Raw genomic sequence first — 22,592 nt, 5'->3', positions numbered from 1 at the left:
ATTTATATTCAGAGGCATCCTTAACCTGTAAGAAGTCACAAGTCTTGAAGGTCAAATAAGGCCCCAGGTCCATTCAAGTAGCGATATTATGGTATAATAAATCAGAAACATCCCAAGTAGAAAGTGCCCCATTGCCTACATAGCCTGTAATGATGTTGACAGGTATTGCGACTCAGGCCTCCCGGGTCTTATGCCAACCTACAGATATTCCGATTAATGGCTTAAAAATGGCCAGATTGCTAAGGGCAGAAGCAGTCACTGTGATCAAATGAACTTCTACATGCACATGCCGTGGTATTTTAGCGAGCAACTTAAATGTTAAGTTCCTAACCACTATAAAGGTCTTAACAAGAAAGTCTCTGTGCTAGAGCTGCAAATGCGGTTAGACCTATTAAACTTTCACAACATGTAATACCTTACGATAGATGTTATTAATTGGCAGTGGACACACAAATGCCTGTGACAGATCTAAGATAAAGGGCTGAGAATGTATATTTCTGTGTCACTTTTGATTAAGTAGATGACTAAAAGGGACAGATGGTGATTTCCTGTCACTGGGGCTGCAGCACACAAGCAGTTTCTCAGCTGCTACACTCTTCTTAACTTCTTTCCTTTGGTCTAGAAATCACGCCTGGGCTTGTCAGTCTGTGACATGAGATCCTGCTTAGATTTTCCATGACTCTGCATTTCTTATGATTTTAATGAGTCTGTTTTCAGAGTTATAGGGTTCTTATGAGTGAGAGCAGCAGTAATAGTTCACTCCTTAGAAATGTTTCTCTATACATCTGCAAATATGTACTGAGATACACAGTTTGTAGTTATGGAAATAATGTTCCTCCTACAAATAGGAAGGTTTGAAAAGCACGAAGAGCTTTTTTGTATAGGCCATTTTCCAATGTTTTTTAATAAAGGAGGTTCCCTGAGAGTTTATATTTCATTCTCTTCAGCAAACTGTGGTGGACTGGAACTTGCTGAAAAGAAAAAAATCAGAGTATTTTAAAAACTAATAAATTATAATTAATGTAAGAGACGGTATCCATCTGGTGTCTACATTCTTACTGAAAATTTTTCTATTCCTCAAAAATTACTAAGTGAATATTTTTATAAATTATCAGAACTGTGTCTTGGGTTTTTTCTTCTGTGACAACTCATTACTAGCTCATTAGCTAGTTCAGAGGGAAGTCCTCCCACAACTAAAGAAGACAGGAATAACGCAGCAGCATATCTACTGTCACCACAACTAAAAAAAAAATCTTTAAAAAAAATTAAGTACATTTCAAAAACAAATTCAATTACACTGCACAGAGCAAATTTCTCCAGAAAGGGTCTCAAGCTTAGAGCAATTACTTTCATGACTGAAGTATTCTGCGTTCCAGAAAGCTATGATCTTGACCATTTTTCCTTTTGTTTTTTTTTCTTTTGGCAACATTGCGTCTCCATAGTCCCATCAGGTACAACTGAAATCTCACCACTGCACCTCTCCACACGCTGCCAGGATTTGACTTGTTAACTTTGGGCAAGGCTCCCCTCCAGTTCTTCCTTTATCTCGGTACGTAATGAGGTACCAAAGGAGGGAAAAACCACAGAGCAGAGTCTCAGGGAAAAGCGAGAAGTCCAGGCTGCTCCCCATGGCGTCTGCTCGCTCTACCTTCCCGGCACCAGACTCGCTTCAGGGCATGAGGCGGAGGATCATAACGCTGTCCGAGCTGCCCGGGGCCGCTGAGCCGCTCGACCCACGCCGCGGGCGGCGCTATCCCCGGCGCGGACACCGCGGCTGCGTTTCCTACGAGCCGGTGGCCGGGCGACCGAGGCGGCACCCGCCGCCCGCTGACTCAGCCCTTCCTCCCCCCTCCCAGGTTTAAGGACGGCGGCAGCGGCTCCGGGAAAGCGGCGGGCGGCTCTCCGGGCACAGGCACCGCCGGCCCTTTCCCGCCTGGCGCGGCGGCGGCGGCGGGAAGGGCGCGGGAGGGGGAGGGCGGGGAGCGCCAAGAAAAGGAGCGAAACGGCTCCGCGCGGGCGGGAGTCCCGTCCCGCGCGCCCGCTGCCGCGCGCCGCCTGCCCGCGCGCTGATTGGCCGGCGGCGCGGCCGGGGCTCCCCGGCTGCCGCGCCTGATTGGCCGGATTGTAAAGCGATGTCTGAGGGCGCCTGGCGGGAGCGGCAGAGCCGCGCGCCCCCCGCGCGCCCCGGCCCGGGCCGAGGTGAGGGCGCGGAGCCCGCCGAGCCTCCCGCCCCCTCCCTTCCCTCCGTCCTTCCCTCCGTCCTTCCCTCCCTACCCGGGAACGCAGCCCCGAGCAGCCGCGCTGCCCGCGCGTCCCTCCGGGGACGGGAGCGGCTCCTCTTAAGAGCCGGGCTAAAAGCGCCTTCTCGCTTTGCAGATGGAGGTGAGCGTCCTGGCGCTGCGGGACCTGGCGAGCGCCCGGCCGGGGCGGAGGGGCCGCGTCGAGGCGGCCCAGAAGGTGAGAGGGAGGGCCGCCGGGGGTCCGGGCCGGCGCTGCGCTGCGCCTTCCCTGCTCGCGTTGTCCGGAGCCCCGGGCCAGTGCGGGGAGGAGAGGAAGAGGGAGGGAGGGAGGGCGGTGGGCGCCACGGAGCCCCAGCCCTGCGAGTGCAGGACCGCCACCCGGGGGGCTTGGAGGGCGGTCGGGCTCTGGGTCGTGCTTCTGTGGCTCCCGTGGGCAGCGTTTGAGGTGCTGCCCATCGGACCTGCTCTGCCCTTTTGGTCTGTACAGCAGCATCTTTCCTATGAGCGCTTGGGGCACTGGGATGCCCAGCACTACCCTTAAGATAAAGAAGTAATCCAGTGTAAGGAGCCTGAGTCATGCCACCCTTGTCAGTAAGTGAAGTGATTGCATTCTGGTGCTACACACCGGGAAACACCATTTAGCTTCCCCGCGAGTAAAACACAAGTGATCTCAAGTATCCCAATGGCTACCCGTGTGGTAAGGTGGAGAGAGCTCTTGTAGAGACTCTTGGTTCTAAAGGTAAGAACCACCAGGCCTAACTTGGCACAGGAATCGTATAGTTCCGTTATTTAGCAGTAGTTTCAGCATGCTGATGGACACGTCCACTAGGCTTGTCTTCTGGTCTGTATTCGTGAAATGGTGTTCTCCAGTCAAAAGGTTAAAGTAGGGCCACTCAGCAAGGAACAAGCTCGTTGTTTCTCTACTGACTCACCAGCCAGGGGACAGCATGTGTAGCAGTGGGCATAACCTTGCTCTGTAATGTCTCCTGAACTAGATGCAATTCATGACCTGTTCTCCATGCTCATCTGAGTCCTCCAAAATTCACACAGTTCTTGTCAGGTTCTGCTCTTACTGTATCAGAGATTTGTTTCAATTACTGCTTACATACTGAGTTTGTCAAGCTGGCCTTTCCTGTCCTCTATCTCTTATTTCTACCAACTGACCTTGCTGTTTTGTGCAATACAGGTAGGATGTCAAAGAGTGTTGCAACTGCAGAAAAAAAAAGGGGGAGAGAGGGTAAAAGTGTTTCTTACCTTAGTGGGTAATTATGATAGTAGAAAATAAAGATCTGATAGTAGGAAATGAAGATTTGAAAGGGCATAGTCGTATGTTTTCCACGTAGAGTCACTACTTTTTTCATTGTGGTATTTACACAAACATGAAGATCTGAGGTACTTAAACAGCAGGTTGCTTCAGCTGCCCTCACTGCAGTTCCATTACCACCAGCCATAATGAACAGGAACTTTAGGAGAAGATAGACTTTCTGCATTACTTAAAGGTTGATTTGATGCCAAACATGAAATTGCAAGAAATTATTGAATGCCAACACTATATGAATATATATTCCAAGAAGTACCATAGCCTCTAAATTGACCCCTATTTATCACAGTGTAGCAAGTTACAACTGACTGTTAGTTGTAAAAAAAAGAGATGTATTTGTTGCATCCTTTTGGGTAATTCATAGGTGAATATATGCAGAAGTGTTCTTCATCAGTGCTCAGAGCACAATGCTTTTGATGTATCAGATTTGTTTTCAGTCTGAATGTTACAAAACTGCTCCTAGTAAAAGCCAGTTTCAGTTGTTACTAGAACTTCTTTCTGCTTTCTAGCTAGACTGTGCATGTTAGGATGACCTTTGGAATCACGTACTTAAATATATTTCAGCTCCAGAATAGTTTTAATTACTCCAAGTAAAAGGCAAAACTTAAAGTTCTTGCGGTAATCCAGTATAAATTAAAATTCTGTTTCAGGCTTTTATTCAATTTCTGAATTGGATTTCTTTCAGCACAGAATAAAACACATTATGTAGAGGATACCAGTAATACTTCCTTCAGTTGGTCCCTTGAAGTGGATTCATCTGTAGTGATAATTCTTGTAGTTAGAGATCCATAGATAAAATATGAAAAAAAGTTTGATGATAGCTAGGGGCTGGAAGGAGATGGGCTTCATTCAGGAAATGATAAAAATTAACTGATGAATTAGACTTTTCCTCCTAGCAGCTCTTAGCTGTAGTCAAGGAACAGTTAAGGAGATTTTCTTAGTTGCTTTGAGCAGCAGAGAGTGCGGATGCAAAACTTGCCTTGCTTGCACATGAGGTTACATCCCCTTTAGTTTGACATTTTGTGAGTTTGAGCTGCATCCCCAGCATGGCTTTTAACCTGGGACCTTTCAAACAGAACTCTACTTTCTTGCTAAGTGTAGTGTGGCCAGTGCATGATGTCAGTTTCCCTGGGATTTGGTGATTTATGTTTGTGGCTTTCTTGTAACAACAGTCAGAGTTTAAAAGCCTGATAGGCTACAGGTTGGACTGGCTGATCTCAGGTTCTGTATTTCAAGGCAGTATCTCAAATACACGTCCTCCAGTACAGCAGCATGTAGAATATTTTAACATTCCCAACAAAGGCAGTAGAACTGTGCTAAATAAAACTATGAGTGCCAAGGCACAGGTCAGTAAAATTAACTTCATAAGAATCATGAAATTGATTGATGGAATGTTTTTTTCCTCTTGTGTCTAAAGAACTTTGTTTTTAATAGGAAAACATATTTGATCGATCCAGGATGGCCCCAAAGACTCCCATTAAGAATGAACCAATTGATTTATCGAAGCAAAAAGGCTGCACACCGGAAAGAAATCCAATTACACCTGTTAAGATCATTGACAGACCTCAGCCTGATCCCTGGACTCCTACTGCTAACCTGAAGATTCTTGTTAGTGCTGCTAGCCCTGACATGAGGGACAGGGAAAAGAAGAAAGAGCTCTTCAGACCCATAGAAAATAGTGAGCAGAGTGACACACCTGATTCATTACAGGTGAGACTCAGAACACAATTACCTTTTATTCAGTTAGGATTTGGACCTTCCTTAAGTTGCTCCTCAGTTTTCTTCCATCTGGTTCTTTGCTCCCTATGGAAAGATGCAGAATCATAAGACTTTCCCAGGGACAGTTGCCTACACAGTACTGGCTGAGCAGTAGGACTTTGAGACATGTAAAATTACTGTCTTTGTAGTAATTGACCTGAGATCCCCTCAAGAGCCTGGATATTACTTAAAAGGACAGTGAAGGGTGAAGAGCACTAATGTGATTTTCCCCAACTGAAGTACTTTTGAAACAGATTAGAAAGAAAATTGCCAGATCTCTTTAAAAAAAAAAATCATCATTTTCAAAAATAAATTTGACAGTGAGAGAACATACTTTCCAGATCTTATACCTCATCTGCAACTGTCCTGCAAAGTGGTCCACTGAAACCTTTTCTTCCCACTTGTCACCCCAGCCCCCTAACTAGTGGTCAGAAAGCAAGGTCATGCATTGAGATTTCTACTTCACAAGACTCAGGCAATGCAGGAGTTGATCCCTCTCCTCACTTTAGGAAGTCTGTCCCTGGAGAGAATCACATCAGATTGTAGTAAGCATCATTACAATTTTCTTTTTTGTTTTGTTTTGTTTTGTTCCAACCACTGCTTTTCCTCTCCTGGTTTATTTCTTGTAGGATATCCTTCCCTGGTGATCTCAGCAACAGGAAAATAGTTCTGGGTCCTCCTGCTGAGAAGCATCATTTCATAGGTACAGATCACTCTAGAAGTGTAGTTTTTACAGCAACTGCAGTAGCAACAGTTGTGTAGAAAATTCTGCAGTTTTCATAGTCATAACAAAACAGTTCTCTAAAGATCATTCCTAACATAGAGTCCAGTAGGTGAAAAGTAGCTAATGTTTAAGGTTAGTTCATTGCCACTCCAAGCCTGCTAAGATCACACAGCATTTTTGGGATGGCTACTATAAAGAGTTCACATATTTTCTATTTTGTAAGTTAATATAACTTACATTTAATATTTTTCTCCTCTTAGAAAGGTAACATACAAAAGAAATAGCAGTTTTAGAGTAGGAATACTGCTATTTCCATACCATATAAAACTCATTTCTATCAGAGCTCCAGCCTGCCACAAATTTACTTAGTTGCAACTAGCAAAGGACAGTTTAAGGTCCCATAAGCAAGTAAACATGGGTTTCAACCGCTACCACCACCTTCAGCTTTTCTTTGCCAGAGGGCAAGACTTCTTTTCCTTTTTATAAGACAGAAGAAAACACCAGTTACCAGTGCAAAATAATCCTCCATCATTCTCGTTTGGTGATAAACATACCTCTTCTGATATTCTTGCCAACATGCTTTTGCTGGTTTCTATTTTTCTCACTGCAGAGTCAGAAAGACCACATTCAGGCCATCCTACAGAATTACTTAAGCTAACATCTTGACTAAGTTTAAGGTTCAAGGACTGAGTAGCACCTTTTATAGTTTCTGAGCAAAGTGCCCCCACTCCTTCCCCAGTCACCAGTTTCTTAAAGTGAGGGAGTCACTGTAAAAGTCAGCGAAAAGAGGTATTGCAGGAACTTCTTGATGACTTCTGCGTCTCCTGTTTTATTAGATCCAGGAATATTTGAGACCATATTCTTCCTTCTTTCCAAAAGAAATACTCTTTCCAAGTATAATCTTATCATCTGCTAGACTTGGGTGTTGATCTTACTGGTTTTTTCCTTGTGCATGACCATTATTTCATTATTGCACACATGTCACCCCAGGACAGAGTTTTTCTGTAGGTATCTTGTGTGATGAAATAAGAAGAGCTTGCAATTGTGTTATCCAAGTGCTCTGTGCTTTCAAGGAGTCCATGTTTTTTAATTAGAAAATCTGATCTTAAATATTGGTAACATCTGAAATATACCTCACTTGACTATGTCTTGCTTTTAAAAGCTCTCCACTAAAGGGTTAACATTTATTTTTTAACAGTATGATATAGTAGATGACAGCACGGTTGATGAATTTGAAAAGCAGAGACCCAGCAGAAAACAGAAAAGCTTAGGACTCTTGTGCCAAAAGTTTCTAGCTCGCTATCCAAATTATCCATTGTCAACAGAGAAAACTACCATTTCTTTGGATGAAGTGGCTTCAATTCTTGGTATGTATACCTGCAAAACTGGGGTAACTGATCACCTGGGGTAACCTAGGAGGTGGGCCTTCCAAAGATCATATTCTAACAGACTACATTCAAGATCTGCCTTCCCCAGGGTCTGGATGCTCTTCTAATCATACTAATCAAGAATTGGAAATGCCTAATATTCTTCAGTGTCTTTGTTATTTGGTAGCACTACCATTTTGAAATCTGCTTTCTGACTTTCCGCACTTTTTACCAGACAGATCTTGCTTCCAGCTGTTTACCAACTCTGTTGCTTTCTTAAATATTCAATTTGTTGAACACTGAAGGAGTTAGGATTTTGAAACCCTCTGAAGAAGGACTTATAGACAACAAATTCTGTCAAAATGAAACATTTGGGGGAACAATTGCAAACTGGGATGTGTAGGAGATCAGTTGTGTTTACTCCCTGACTTCTGAACATGTTTGACATCATATCTTCCGAGATCTCATGGTTCAGCAAGGTTACCTTAGCTTTAAGTATCACCTTGTGACAGGAAGGTACTGGGAGAACTGCAGGAGTACCATGAGGAAATGTCTTGTATTGAGGTGGTAAGAAGGTTTTGAGTAGCCCATTTGCTGATTCTGCTGTTAAGTTTGGTTTTAGTTAAAAGATTAATGAAGTATCTGCAAGAACTAATAAAACTTGGGAGAGAGAACTTAGCCGGGACACATTAATAACAAAAATATCTGAGTCCTCGGTGAGGTTGTTTCTTAGCTAGGAAGGGCTTTACAAAATTGGACTAAAACTAAATAAATCTTGTATCTACATTTAAAACTCAGGTATTAGCAGCAAAGATGTAGCAAAAATGAAATTTGTCCGTTTTGGGAAGAAACGGAACAGAAGAATGATATCTTCTGTGACTCTGTTAAGAAAGGCCGTGAAATACCCATTTATTTGCCATGGTAGAGTGAATTGGAAATAGAATAGAATACAGATTAGGTAAATAGATAAATTACTTTTAAAATGAACTTTTCTTATGGATTCTGCAGTTACTCCTTTATGTGTTTGCATGAGATGCTCATGCTCCAACTTGTACAGCTGAACTTGAATAATGCTTTACTCTGTGTTGGGAGTGGCATTAACTTGCTTTCCTAAATAGCAGAAACTTTCTTCTAAAACTTACTGTTGGAAATGTTAGCTCCCAAGAAGGGAAAGGTTTTGGTTGTCCTTCTCCCTTTGGTTTTCACTTCCTTGCTTGTATCTACTTGCTTCAGTGACCACAAAATTACCCCTGCTGATGTTGTTGCTCTCCATGTAATAAATGGTGTCTGTGATACAGCTTTTGCTACAAATGTATATTGCTTTGTTCACGGAACACCTGTGGAAGGCCACAAAGGGGGCTGTACTACTGGTGCCTGACAGACACCAGGATAAGTGTAGCACTCTTGCTTTTCTGAATTGTGTTTCGCTCCAAATTCTTCATGCACTTGGAAATGCTCTTGAATTTTTTCACCCAATATGCGTTTGAGGCTGGTAACTATTACCCCTATTCTTCAGATGGGTAAAAAGGTACATTATGGCCTTGCTTCCTACAGGGAAGTTTTCAAAACCTTTCACCCTAACTAGCACTTGTACTGCTCAGCTGATGTTAACTGCTAAAAGATTTTTGGTGCAGATGCTGCCACCAGTGTATAGTACATTGTGTTACATATAACAGCCATGCTTCAAACAGCACTGGACACAAGCACTCAGGAGAGTGACGATTGCCACCAACCTGTTCATATTCAGTCCCCAGCCTTGCTCACATTAGTCAGGCTGAGCTCAAGTTGGACATATTTCATAAATTTCCCATAGGTGTAGACCCAGCCAGCACTGATGATTCGTTTCTGTTGCGTTTGGGAAGAGTAGGTCTCATTCTACACCACTCTGCACCTTGTGAAGCTTTTGAAGCCCCTTTACTTGGTACTTGCTTAGCAAGTAAAGCTAATTGTGTCACTTTAAGTGCAAGTGGTGGACCGCACTGCCCCTGGTTCCTGTACGAGGAGCTTTCATCTCTGTGCTGTGGCAGACCCTTTTCTGCCCTCTGTTACACGCAGACTTGTGTACATGTCTGAGTGTTGAAGCTCTCTGTAAGGAAGGGCCAAAGTGCTCTGAAAACCCTGGGGCAGTTTGGGTAGGTCTGAGTGAATGGGCCTGGTAGACTGCAGTCAGTTGTAAACACAGTGTAGGTGCATTAAGCTGAAGCCATGGCTGGGGTGGAAGTTAAGAAAACAGACAAAGAGCAGCATACCGTGAAGCTGGCCACGCATAAGTCAGATTTTCAGTGTGCAAATATAGATGTATCTAATAGAATGTGCCCACATGAAACTTGAAAATGTCTATTAGAGAACAGCCTGTTCTCTGTTTGCTTCTACTGAACCAAAATGAGCATCTATGTCTTTTTTTATCTGTTTCCCTCTTTCCCAAACAGGAGTTGAGCGGAGACGAATTTACGATATTGTGAATGTCCTGGAGTCATTGCACTTGGTCAGCCGTGTGGCCAAGAACCAGTACTGCTGGCATGGCAGGCACAACCTCAGCCAAACTCTGAAAATGCTTCAGGAGGCAGGAGAGCTGCAGTATGGAGAGTTAATGACCTCGCAGCACAAGGAGCAGGACTTAGAGTACAAATTTGAAAAACGGAAAAAGGAAGCTATCCCAGATTCTCAAGACAGATCATTACTGGACTTTTCAGAACAGGATTGCAGCTCTGGTAAGATGATTACTAAATGTGTGATGATACACAGACTCAAATCTCTTTCTCCAGTTCCCTATGTCACTTTTTCCCTTGCTTTGCCTTTAAATTAAATAATAAAAAGTTATCCTTTGCAAAAAGATGCTGAATTCACCATGGAAAGTACAGAATTCTTCCTTCTATTCTGTTCCTAACATAGGTCTCGAGACAGATTTTTCTCTCTCCTGAAGACTGGCAGGAAGTATTGCTGGACAATCCAGTTCTTTCCCCACCTGTATCTGACAGTGAATGCTTTATCCTGACAGAAAGCACCATCTTCATTTGTCCACTCTTTGCATACTGCCTATATAACACATAATGGTTTAAGTTATGAAGTCCATTAGAGTATCAAAATTATAGTGGCACAAAACTGTAATATGACATAGAATCAGCTTTGGAATTTCTAAAATCTATTTCTGCAAGTTTGAATTTTTCTTGCCATTTGAAAAGAGACTCCTGTCTGCATTAATCAGTTATTGGCTGCCTTTCAATAAAATTCTGCTTTCTGGCAAGGAGATACTTTACTTATTTTGTGTGTGAGAAAACGTCTTACTAGTTTTCTGGCTGTGATGGATGACATATGCTAAGAGGCTTGGGTATTATTTGTAACACAGCATCTGCAAACAGCAGAAAGGACAAGTCATTGAGGATTATGAGCCAAAAGTTTGTCATGCTGTTCCTTGTCTCCAAGACCAAGATAGTCACTCTGGACATCGCAGCAAAGATACTGATAGAAGAAACCCAGGATACAGTGGACCACAGCAAATTTAAAAGTAAGATGGCTAATGAGAGGCAAGTCAGTCGGTCAGTGAATAAGGAAAATGGGGCATGTTTGGACTGACACCAAACAGACACCAGTATGTAATAGCAAAAGCAATTTGTGCATCTTTTCCTGAAATGTGTTCTGGGGTTTTTTTCATTGCAAATGCATATTTGTGAAAACAGAGCTTGGTGTGGGGAAGAGTCACTTTGACAATTATCTCCCAAGTTCAGCTTCAGAATAAAGAAGAAAATATGTTGTTCTTGTTGTTGATTTATTTTTTTCATACTTAAATCCTGTTTCCTGTACTGCTCTGAATGATTTTTCAGAACTGAAGGACGTTGTTTAATTTAATGGAATTAATTTTCTCTCTGCAGAAATATGTTCCTTCTCCTTTTTACCCCAGAAATCTTTTACAGCTGGATGGCAGAGTTTGCTTTCAGTTAGTGAGGATTAGTACTTCAATCCCTTGGATATCATGGGAAAACTTAGCATTAGTAAATAAATCTTCTGAGATAAAGGCTCTCAAGTCTTTAAAGTACCTTTAAAATAAAGTACTTTCACTTCAGTGTCGACATTCTACCCCAAATATAAGAAGAAATGTCAGGAGTTTAGCTGGAAAATATATAGGTAACATAGTCAGCTCAAAGATGTTATTTACTAGAGTCATAGAGATTTTTCTGAGTGTGCATTTTTAAAAATGTCTCCTCTTGTGATCAGCTGTGTACTGTTGTGCCTCTTGCCCCAGCTTCTCTTTACCCACATGGCGGTAGTTGCATTTTCTGGGCAAGTTCATGATGCAATCACTTCCTAATCTATTTCGAACAAAATGAGGAAGGTGAGTTTAAACCTGAGCAGCTAAGATATAAATTAGCAGTGACAATCGGAGGGAGCTGGCATGGCTGGCTTCATAGGAGGTGGCCTAAGTCCGTGCCAATTTGATTTTGCCCACCTCATCTATGAAAGCTGTGGTGATAGTCTGGAATGAAATTAGCACATAAATGTGTCTTGGATGCATTGTAAACCTGACTCTCTTATCTACTCCTGCCCTTATTTGTTAGCAAAGGTACGAAGACTGTATGATATTGCCAACGTTCTCACCAGCCTAGGCTTGATCAAGAAAGTCCACGTCACAGAGGAACGAGGGCGCAAACCGGCCTTCAAGTGGATTGGGCCTGTGGAATTCCCTGAAAAGACTGGTAACTTGTGTAGCTTGCATTTATATTCTTTTTGCTTTGACAGTCCCTTCCCAAGTGGTAAAAGGTTGCTTTCTGTGTGTAAAGAACTGCTGCCAGCTCAACATTTGCCTTTGTTATACTTTCTGCCCAATATCTGGATCTGTGGAGGAATGTTGAAGGATACTGTGTCTTGTATGTACTTTTACACTGACTTAGATAACAATGCATAACTGTATGAATTGTACAGCAATAGCAGATAGCACTGACATCTTCAAATCTGGGCGCACAGCTGTTCTGGCTTGCAAAATTTTGGTAATTCTTTGTAAGGGGACATACCAAGGTAGAGCAGGGCTGTTTCTTATGGGGCATAATGGCCCCTTTTACAAAAGCTTTGTCTGCAGAGAGCAGCAAGGTGGTGGGACAGAGCATCTCTGTAAGCTGATGTTCCTTGGCTAGAAGCCAGAGCAAGGGGAAGCCCTTTGGCTTTGATATTTGCATCAGTACAGTGCTGGGAACGAGTGAAAATGAAGGATAATGTAAACACTATCTTAGTACCCTTTCTTCTCCTGCCTAGCACACTAGAATGTAGCTGCTGCAGCTGCTATGGTATGGATAGGAAGGAAGCCCTTACCTTGTCTACTGGTGCTTCCTGAGTTCTAGGTTTGTTTCAGTGTTGTGTGATTTGAGATAATATAGAAGTTGCCTCTGCCCTTAACGCCAAGTTCCGTAATATGATGAGCTGTGTTACCTGAAGGATGGGTGTACAATATTGTGTCTCTACAGATGAGCTGAGAGGGCATAGCCCAACATCAGATCCTCTGCCAGGGACACAGAGAGGAGCCTGTGTCCAGTACCAGACCAGTGCTACTGGAAAGCAAAAGTTTACCCGTCACGCTTCATTTAACGGTGCACAGCCTTGTGAAGCAACCAGAAGGAAGGTCAGTTCTGAGCCTAACAGCCCACATCAAGAGAAGCAAGGTAACTACTAATTAATCATGTTCTTTTCTATCCCACTTGACCTGCCAAAATGAGGGCATGCTCCAATTTAAGGCATCTGATTGGGTGAATCAGCGTAATTAAATATGTGAATTACTCTTGGAAGGTACCTATGTTTCTACTGTCCATGTGATAATGAAACTTCTGGGTTAGAACCTCCAGTCAAATGCCTACAGTTACATGAGGTGAATCTGGGCCATACTGCAATTGGAACTGCGGTTTATTTTCTGCAGTTTCTTCTGTGAGAACTTGATTAAGAAAAAATCTTCAGCCACGAAAGGCTTGCTTTATTTTATGGTTTCTAATATAGTGAAATTTACTGTAATAATCTAATGGATAGTTGTTTAAAAAGATAAAGTAATTACAGGGCTTTTCACAGTTCCCTCTTATAGGAAATGATCATGTTGAACATGTCTCCAGTGGGACTTGAGGGTTCTGAGTGTCTTGTAGGTTCTGGCTCTAGGTGATTAGTGGATGTTATTAAAATGTGTCAGGACTGAAAAATTATAGCAATTATTTTATCTGGCCAGTATCAAAATATGCTTAGTAAATCTATCTGTGATTAATTGAATGCCTTTCTGTTCTTTCAGCCTCTATTGTGAATTCAGATGAAAATTCCAAAATGATAGATCTAGCAGCTATCTGCAGGCAGAAAATAGAGGAAGATACTGGGTAGGTTGATCTTAACTCTTGTCCAGTTGCAGCTTTGTGCTTGTCATGCTTAGTTTAAGAATAGATTTGATTGATGAGACTGAGATAAAAAAATCATCATAAAATCTCGTTATTATAATTTTAACACTGGGAGATGTCTGCATGGCTTTTTTTTTTCATGGTCCTTTTACACTACCTGTACTTGTACCAGTGTTGGTGTTTTGCTTCAGTAGTTCTTTCTGTCATATGTGTTTATACAGGTCATTCCTGCATCCTTTGACCTACTGTCTGGGTAGGCTGAGCAAATTTTGATTCCATGGAAGGTCATCTCTGTCTCTCATCTGTCTTCTCTACACCTATTCCAATATAAATTCTTTTGTGAATGATTGACTAGTCAAGTGTAGCCAAAAGCAAAAACCTGAGAACTCTGTTTCTGTGTAATGAGAAATGATAAAAAGAGCCACTTCTTCAAAACTTAAAATTGTTTAAAAATTGTTGTTTGGGGGTGGACTTTTTCCACATATATGTCCAAACATGTATCTCTTTGCTTGTAAGGATAAAACAGGGGTTTAATTTTGGAATAATGTTTTTCCTCTTTTCATTGCTGTTTTGTTTTGTTTTGTTTTTGGTTTTTTAGGAATAAAGCTTGTGACACCGAAATGTTACTAAATTCAGCAAAGAATTCCAACATAACCTTACCTTTGTCCCTTCTTCCGGTTCCTGGGGACTCTGATTTTTGTGTTAACCCTTTGCCTCAGGCAGTTTTCCCTGTGGTTCGGACAGAAGGGCCAAGCTTCTCACTACCAATTGGCATCAGCAGCCAGGCTTCGCACCCTTCCACACCAGCAGCCTCCAAAGCCGAAAACGAGAAACCTACCCTGGTCCCCAACCAACCCTTCCTGTGCTTCCCGTCTTCATCCCTTTTTATGTTGTGTGGTGGTCTTCAGGAAAATAACTTGAGTGAGCTCCTACCCACTGCAGGAGACCTGGGGAACAGGAGTGCAGAAACTCAGGCTGCCATACCTCCCACTGGCTGCCAAAAACGCAGCTCCCACAAGTGCTCCTCGCCCTCTGCACCTCTAGATGATGAAGAGCCAGCGGCTAAAAAGCAGATGTTGGAGCACAGTTTTCTGCCCCTCTCACTTGTAGTACCTAAGGTAAAGTGAATTTCATTATCACATAGGCTTTCCCATAGTAAGGAAAGTCTTTCGCCTAAGACAATGTTTTTAGAACGATAAATTCAGTACATTGCTCTTAAGAGATAAAAATGCTGCCTCCCACATGTTAATAAACTTGCAAGTAGGCTGTGTCAGGAAGTATAAGCATTAACTGGGAGATGTTTTCACACTACCAGGGGAAAATGGACTTGGATTGCTTTGCATAGTGGTGTGATGCTCAGCTGTTCTTTGGAATTAGCGTCCTGATCATTTTCTTCAGCAAAACAATTGGGTCAGAGGGGAAGAAATCAATGTAATTATTGCTTCTCATCTTCCCCTTTGGTTTGGGCTTTCCCAGACAGCAGCAGCATTGCTTACTGCACTGAGCTATACCAAATGTGATTTGTTCTTTCCCCCTACTCTCCAGCCTGAGTCCCTCTCTCTGAGATCCAGTGTTGCCCACAGCAGGCTGGTGAGAGAAAGATGATGATGATGAAGGTAATGCATAGTTATCTGAGAATTCACTTAAATACTGAAAGGAGGGGTCAGGCTCAAGACCATGTCATATAGGCCATTTGAATATTGAATATAAAGTATTTGAAACAAGTGTTTTTCCTTATCAATAAAAAAGTAATCCCAGAAGTCAGGTATTTCTTATGTAGTGTGTCCAAGTACTGAATGTGAACTACAGCAAAGGGCACAGGGTTTAGGCATCACTAATATGGCTCTTCAAACCCTCAAACAAAATTTTTAACTTGGTGATTTGCTAATGAGGTTTGTGCTGCTCCTTTTCACAGATGTATGAGGAAGGTGCATGAGAGGTATCGCACTGTTTTATTTCAGTTTGGAATCTTCATTTCCGCTTTTCTTTTGGCTTAGGAGCCTTCTGAGTCACCCAAGGCAGAATCTTCCCCAGGAAATGGCTGTTCAGCTGCTGTACATCTAGAAACGGATCGTTTTGACCTTGCAAGTCCTGCTGCTCCAGAGGCCGCAAACAAGGAGTCTGTTAAGCCTTTAGATTGTCAGGAGCAAGAGAAACAATCCCAGAACAAAGACCCTGATGAACCCCCACCAAGAAATGAGCACATCTCTAAAGAAAATGCCAGTCAACCTTTCCAACCACAGTATCTTTATGTTCAGCCTACTGCTGGTAAGGACAGCCATGAGGTCTAGACACACCTAAACCCCTGTATCTGTTCACTGAGCAAATACTGACTCCTACAAATGGGTGAATATTCCGCATAAAAACCCCTGACAGCCATTCTCTGTAGTAGTTTAGTAACTGAAATCTCTTGACTCAATGTAAACTGTTGCTCCTCTGAGAAGAGGCATTTTTCTGAGGTTCCCAAACACTAATAGCATTGAACAATGTGGGTTTGCATGCCTGAATTATGTGCAGCAAAAAAGACACTTATCCAGCATTAAAACTCAAAGGAGCTGGAAGTTTGGATTTGGCAGTAAACTGGCCAGTATAAAACAGCAGCATCCCCTGAGTGTATGAATTTCATCACCTTCAGACTTTGTACTGTCTTGTTACATGCATTATCAGTAAAATCCCTGAAACCCAAGGCACTGGGAATGTAGCCAGCCCTGCTTGTATGACACTGTGGGGGTCTAGAGGAAGCAAGTGAAAATACTGCAATGGAATTTCATGTCCACCATGTTTTGTGCCTGTGTTTGTGTGCCGTGGGTGACTGCTTTGTGGCAATAGGATGTGTGGCAGATTTCTATGACTACTGCTTTAGTCTTTGATTCACTTGTGACACGGAGTGGGGTCTATGGCACTTCACTTAGGTTGGAGATGCTTGGTTTAAAAGTGCTGATCCTGGTGTTTTGGAAGGCCAGACAAACTGGGAGCCAGAGCAGCTTCTACTTCAACACAGTAGTTCAGCTGTTCTCAAAAAAATTAATGCTTCTGTGATATATCCTTGTGGGTGTCTCCCATTTGTTTGGTTTGATTTGTCTGGGTTTTTTTTCCTCATTAGAAGTAATGTATATGTTTGCAAACAGCAGAGGATGATTCCAGTTAGTGAAAAAAAAGGGTTTTTTTAACTAGGATGTTGCTTGTAGTTGAAGTTAGAGGCGGAAAACAGCAAAGGGTGTGGTTGGTACTTCATATGGCCTAAGTAAATGGATGCAGGTACAGTGAGTAGACAAGTAGGGAAGAAAATGGAGGCAGATTAGGAAAGAGAGCTGGACAGGAGACTTAGGGGGTTGTGACAATTTTCTTCCTTATTTTTTATTATTTTTTGTCATCGTTTACTTCCTAGGCAGACTTTTCTCTATTGTCACACCTTTTTCCTATTGTAGATGATGTTACAGTAGTTTAATTCCCCTTTTCAGGTTTATTAATGCTTTGTTTTTTCTCTCTTTGGTTTAGGATTAAGCAGTTTCAATTTCCTGTTATCTGCAAACCAAGCCCCCGGTGCCATCAGCCTGGCTGCGAACCAGATGCCTTCTCTAAGTGTACCCTGTGTCATGGTGCCATCAGCAGCCTTGGCTTCCTTCCCTCTGGTCTGTTCTCCCTCATTCACCAGTCCTCTTGCCCCAGCTCCTGATGGCTCCTTCTCAGCTGCTGCCTCTACAAATTTCAGTATGTCCAGCCTGGCACCAACCACCCCTGTGTTCATAAGCACCACGGCTGTTGTCACGCCCAAGGTCTCACCAGCCCCTTCAGTGGACCCACAGCAGCCGCCTCACCCCGCTCTGCACCTGAGTCCTGTGCTGACAAGATCTTGTAGTGCTGTTAAGCTGGACTCCCCTGTGTGTATGGGACACCCAGTGACCCTCCTGAAGCTGCAGCAGGTAAGGGGGAAAGGTGAACAGGAGTGGTGATGAAAGAGCTGTGCCAGGTTGGCTGATGTCGGTGTGTGCCCCAGGCTGGTGCCCCCGTGTCAGTGCTGGGAGCTGGTGTCCTCCCCTTAGCCTGTGTATGTCCGTCTTAGCAGTGGCACAGGGTGTATGAATACATAGCCCAGCACAGCACATTTAGTCCTCAAAATCCCCCAGCAATCTAAGGTTTTTTTCCCTATCTGACAGTGTCATTGTGTGCTATACAATGGCTACAGAAAAACATTAGGAGGACAGGAGGATTATGTGTCACAATTAGGAGTCAGCTGGCTGCAACACTTTTTCAGGTAGTAGTCTTCTGGGTTATCCCTTCAGCCCTGTTCTGATCTTTCTTCACTAGGTAATAGAAAAGTAATAGCAGCATCAGAGCTGAATGAAAACAATTATTCTTGCAGGATTGTTGATCTTTTTGTATAAAGATATTTTTTGAAGTCTACCATAGGACCAGACTTTTGGTTAAAAAAATCAGAAATTCCAATGTGAGGGAGGACTGATTTATCTGAAATACGAGTGACATAAAACAGTCGTGCTACAGTGTGTTACCTGGGTCTTTACAACTATTAGCAGTGACATTTTGGCACTAATTCAGCTTAATTTGTAAATCTGTGATTTGTTTGCCTATTGCCTAATTCAGTGACAAATAGATCAAACATTTGGAAGCGTTATAAACATTGTGTTTATCTTCTTTGAGCTTAGAAAAAGGCTGTAATAAGAGACTGGTGGGCAGCCAGTCTGATTACAGATACTAACACTGGAAGTTACAATAGAGTGGCACTTAGAAGTGGTCAGGGTTTAGAAGACTAATTTTTGATTTCTCTTAGTGATAACAAGTAACAAAAGTGAGTAAAACATCACGGAAGAGAAAAAGCCATACAAGCTAAAGGACAAGACTGGCATAAGAACAAATGAGTATGTATCAATCATGAAAAAAATCAAGTTGGAAATGAGAGAAAGGCTTTCATCTTCCAGCAGTGATATACTGGCATCCAGTACCACAACAAAAAGCAGGGGCAAAGCCCATAGCTTTTCACGTGGAGTTTCTGAAAGGGCATGTAGCAGGGTACAGGGATTAATGTCTCCCAGCTGTCCTCTGTTTGCCTGTTTGTGTATAGGCTTTGAGAAAACCTTGCCAAATCACTTTGTTTGGTTTTTGTTTGTTTGTTTGTTTGTTTTGTGTGTGTGTGTTTTGTTCTGGTGGGCTTTTTTTAATAGCCTTCCTCAGCTCCTCTCACTCCCAAGAGTATTCGTCCTGCTCATCATGAGGCATTTTTCAAAACTCCTGGAAGTCTTGGAGACCCTGTGGCATGGAAGAAACATGAAGGCAACCAGACAAGAAATGCCAGCTCTGTGCAGAGGAGACTGGAAATCTCTAGCACCAGCCCTGACTAATTCCGCTCTTTGCAAGGGGTGCACAGATTGTCCTCGGGCCCTGAGTGAATTATAGGAGAACAAGCTCTTAACCTAGCAAGAGGAGCACGTTAAAATGTCACCCCTTTTTTGCCTCCCCTCTATCTATTCACCCACTGGTTCTGTTAGCCATCTTCTTCAAAATTACCCTTGGTACGGAAATCCTTTTACTGAATTGTTCCTTCAGTACTGATATGAATTCAAATTCTGTGCTTCACACAGCCTTGTGGGCATGTGATTTTAATTTGGAAAACTCTCTTTATTTCTGTGAGGAGATGCAAACAGATTCTTTTGAAGTCCCCAGGGATTCTTTATTTATGGTTTTAAGTAAGATGTCTAGCACTTATCTGGGTAAGCATTTCATTTGCATGTACTCTACTTACCCTGAGTAAATCTGTGGTGAAAATGATAAACTTTTGCAGTTGTGAGAGCAACTGCTTACTTGGTTTCAATCTGTCAAATCCTGCAGTGCAGCCTCTTGCTTTTTATTTTGTATGTTGGAGTGGGATTAGTGGAAAAAAAAAAAGGATTTTTGCAGTTTCAGAATAACAGATTTTCTCAGGGTAGGATTACTTGAATGTCAGTTGGTTGTTGTACAATTTGCCCTGCACTTGTGATTAGAAAAACCTAATAATAACACAGTATGATTGAATGTATACATGTGAAAAATATTAAGACCAAAATAACTGTGAATGGTAACATTTTTATAGTTGTGTTAATGAACTGTATTAGTCCTTGGGTTGGTTGGTTTGTTTGGGTTTTTTTTTTTTTTTACTTTGAGCAAAATATGCAAGTTAGATGTAAAGACTACAAAACCTGAATCCTTAAACAGATTTGACAAAGTGTTTTGAGAGTGACAAACCACTGAGAGGACTGTGCTAAGGTTTCATCTCCTGTTTAAATATCCAGTCTAGACTTTATGACCAAGGAATGCTGATAAGTCATTAACCTCACTCGTGATTAGATTCAGTCTAACCTGAGTCTACTAAGTGCCTACTTAGCTGTTTACTGAAGTGTACTTAAGGGGTATGTACTTAAGTGCCTAACTCTTCACTTACAGGAATTTTGTGACTAGTTAATAGTGCATTTGAGCATGTTGGGAAGACAAGGGAGAACTTATCTATCAAAACCAGAAAAAGAAGTTGAAAAGAGCAGGAACCTTGAGTTTTAAAGTAATATAAAAAATTTAAACAAAAAAAAGAAGAAGGGTCTTAAGAGTTCACATTCAGAGTCCTCAAATAATAGATGGTGCTATTATTAATATAGGACATAATTTTAAGAGCTAATGCTCTTATGTTTGGGTATGTTTTCACTCATGTAGCAAACTGCAATTAAATTTGTGCAGTCTCCTGCTCAAAAGACAGAAAGTGTTGCTGTTGACATCACTTTAGCCTGGACTTTTAGCAAATGTAAGGCCAGCATGATCAGCTCTCTCTTTGGTACTGGTGTTGGTTTTCCAAGGGTAGATGCACTCTTGGATGTGCTATTTTGTTGGTAAAGGGAGGTTAGCATTTTGAGGCGGGGGATTTGATGACAGTATCTTATTTTTATAATGAAATGTATTATGAAAATGGAAGTTAAGAAAGAATTTTAATGAAGCTGAGAGTTTGAGTAATGTGGCCTTCTCTTAGAACAGACCAGTAAGAGGTTTTTGAGGGGGTTTGGTTATCCCTTTTTGAAAGAAAATCTATAGCAGTTATCATAGGAAATTTCAGGGATGATAAAGAGACATCTTCAGACTGCTAATTTTTTTATAGATTAATGACACTACAGTTATGAAAGTTTACAATTTTTTCTTCTGAATTATTTCTTCTTATACACCCACTTAGATGAATTTTGCTTTGAAAAGCAGCGTGTAACTAGCACAGTGCTGCCCCTGCCCTTCTGCTGGTGTGCGTGTGTTGCTGCTGGGGCAGGAATGGGCTGCTGGGGTTCCAGGGAACACAGTGGGTGCTGATTTTCCAAACCTTGTCTCTTCTCTCTCCCTCTAGTACAGTGCAGTGATATGGCACTTTTAGTGATATGGCAGCTGGGAGCAGGGAGAAGAAATAGAACTAATATTGGCTCTTTGCTCCAGTGTAAGCATCATCACCAAAATTGCCCTTCTTTGTCAGTGGTGTTATTGTGTGCCATAATTAACTTAACTATACTTGAAAATGCAGGGAGTGAAAATGGATTTTCAATTTCCAATTTTTGCTTACAGATTTGAGTTTCTGTAAATACAGCAGGTCTGGTAATGAGGATTGACTCCATCTTCAGTGGGTCATGGCTGGGAAAGCAGGTCTTGGGCCTAGGAGAGAAAGGATGTAGATATGCTGTCTTGATTTTGTCAATGCAAAATTCTTACTGAAATAGAGTGAGACCACTGAAGCAGTCGGGCAGCTTCGTTGTGTACCCAAGCTGCTGAACTAGACTGGCAGTGGGTTGTCAAGAGGGAATGGGTTTACGTTTCCTATCTCTACCTTCACTGAAAGCTAAGAATTTAAACTAGGAACAATTCATCAGCAAAGTAGCTTTGGAAAAGCAGGATTTGTATTTGCACTGAGGCAAAGTTCATATCCAGGAAGTTCTGCAGGGTTTGTGAAATCTTTCTGTCCTAAGTCAGTTGTTGAGGAGGCTGAGCATATAACTTATACTTGAATCTATCTGCCACGTTTACATTTCTGATTGTCTTCTGTAAATTGGTGCTATTTCTGTATTTAAAAAGCTGTATTTTTAATGTAAAGCTGCTTCCAGTTTGGTTTTTTTTTTTGCACTGCTAGTTTAATATAGATATTAATTTTATTGCTGTTTATAACTGTTCTTCAGTGATTAGATGTCCTGCTTTTCCTGCTCTCTAGCTATCTGTTTACCTGTCTGCATATAGCTTTACTCCAATCACACTGTGGGGTTGAAAAGTTTTTTTATACTATCTGTTAGCAAAATATTAAACTTTTGCAGAATAAAAAATGAAATTAAAACTGAGGCTGTGATTTCAGTACGGAAGACTTTCAAGGACACCCTTGAAAAGAAATATTTCTGCACCACACGTCCAGGCGAGGAGTCTCTGTTGGATGTGAGCACTGAAGGACTAGCAGAGGATAACAGCTCGCCCCAGTGGCTCCAGCATCCAGCTATTTCATGCATCATGGCCACAGTTCCCACCCAGCTGTTGCAGGCGCAAGGACCAGTGTAAATTGGCAATGTAAATTGGCTTTTAAAGTCCCAGAGCTGGCTAGGGCAAGACTGAGTGACCCAAAGCCACGCGACGAGACCCCAGCTGGCCACCATAGGACCCCACCCCAGCACCACTGCAGGGCCTGCCCAGACATGCCCTGGGCCCCAGTGGCCCTGCAGCCCTCCCTCGGTCCTGCTCTCCACAGGATGGCAGCAATGCCTGCCCGACTGCAGCCATAGACACGAGGAGCTGGTGCTAGAACTACCAGCTGCTTGGAAAAAACAAGTGGATAGC

General features: G+C 42.3%; 1 protein-coding gene across 3 annotated transcripts; it reads left to right on the top strand.

Annotated features, from left to right (window-relative positions):
* The first annotated feature begins 2,122 nt into the window (after window positions 1–2,122).
* E2F7 (E2F transcription factor 7) lies at window positions 2,123–22,054 on the top strand. Of its 3 annotated transcripts, none has more exons than XM_066183291.1 (13): window positions 2,123–2,199; window positions 2,377–2,457; window positions 4,996–5,271; window positions 7,242–7,410; window positions 9,840–10,121; window positions 10,757–10,915; window positions 11,964–12,101; window positions 12,864–13,058; window positions 13,667–13,748; window positions 14,365–14,884; window positions 15,764–16,034; window positions 17,265–17,689; window positions 18,947–22,054. In XM_066183291.1, exons 2-13 carry the CDS (start codon window positions 2,377–2,379, stop codon window positions 19,121–19,123), a joined length of 2,775 nt encoding a protein of 924 aa, XP_066039388.1. In that variant the 5' UTR covers window positions 2,123–2,199; the 3' UTR covers window positions 19,124–22,054. The 3 variants fall into 3 exon arrangements, with proteins under 3 accessions (XP_066039388.1, XP_066039389.1, XP_066039390.1); XM_066183292.1 differs by lacking the exon at window positions 18,947–22,054 and adding an exon at window positions 18,556–18,589; XM_066183293.1 differs by lacking the exons at window positions 4,996–5,271; window positions 7,242–7,410.
* Window positions 22,055–22,592: the final 538 nt, after the last annotated feature.

Source organism: Chamaea fasciata, unplaced genomic scaffold (assembly GCF_029207755.1).
Source record: "Chamaea fasciata isolate MVZ Bird 193981 ecotype frontalis unplaced genomic scaffold, bChaFas1.0.hap1 SCAF_5, whole genome shotgun sequence".
NCBI classification, from domain to species: domain Eukaryota; kingdom Metazoa; phylum Chordata; class Aves; order Passeriformes; family Sylviidae; genus Chamaea; species Chamaea fasciata.
The sequence above is the reverse complement of the archived record's forward strand: the minus strand, read 5'-3'. Positions and strand labels throughout refer to the sequence as shown.

Coding starts and splice junctions, on each gene's coding strand:
- E2F7 (XM_066183291.1), top strand. CDS start 2,377: ATGGAGGTGAGCGTCCTGGCGCTGCGGGACCTGGCGAGCGCCCGGCCG. Junction 10,916..11,963: donor GGACCACAGCAAATTTAAAA/GTAAGATGGCTA, acceptor CTTATTTGTTAG/CAAAGGTACGAAGACTGTAT. Junction 16,035..17,264: donor TTATGTTCAGCCTACTGCTG/GTAAGGACAGCC, acceptor TCTTTGGTTTAG/GATTAAGCAGTTTCAATTTC.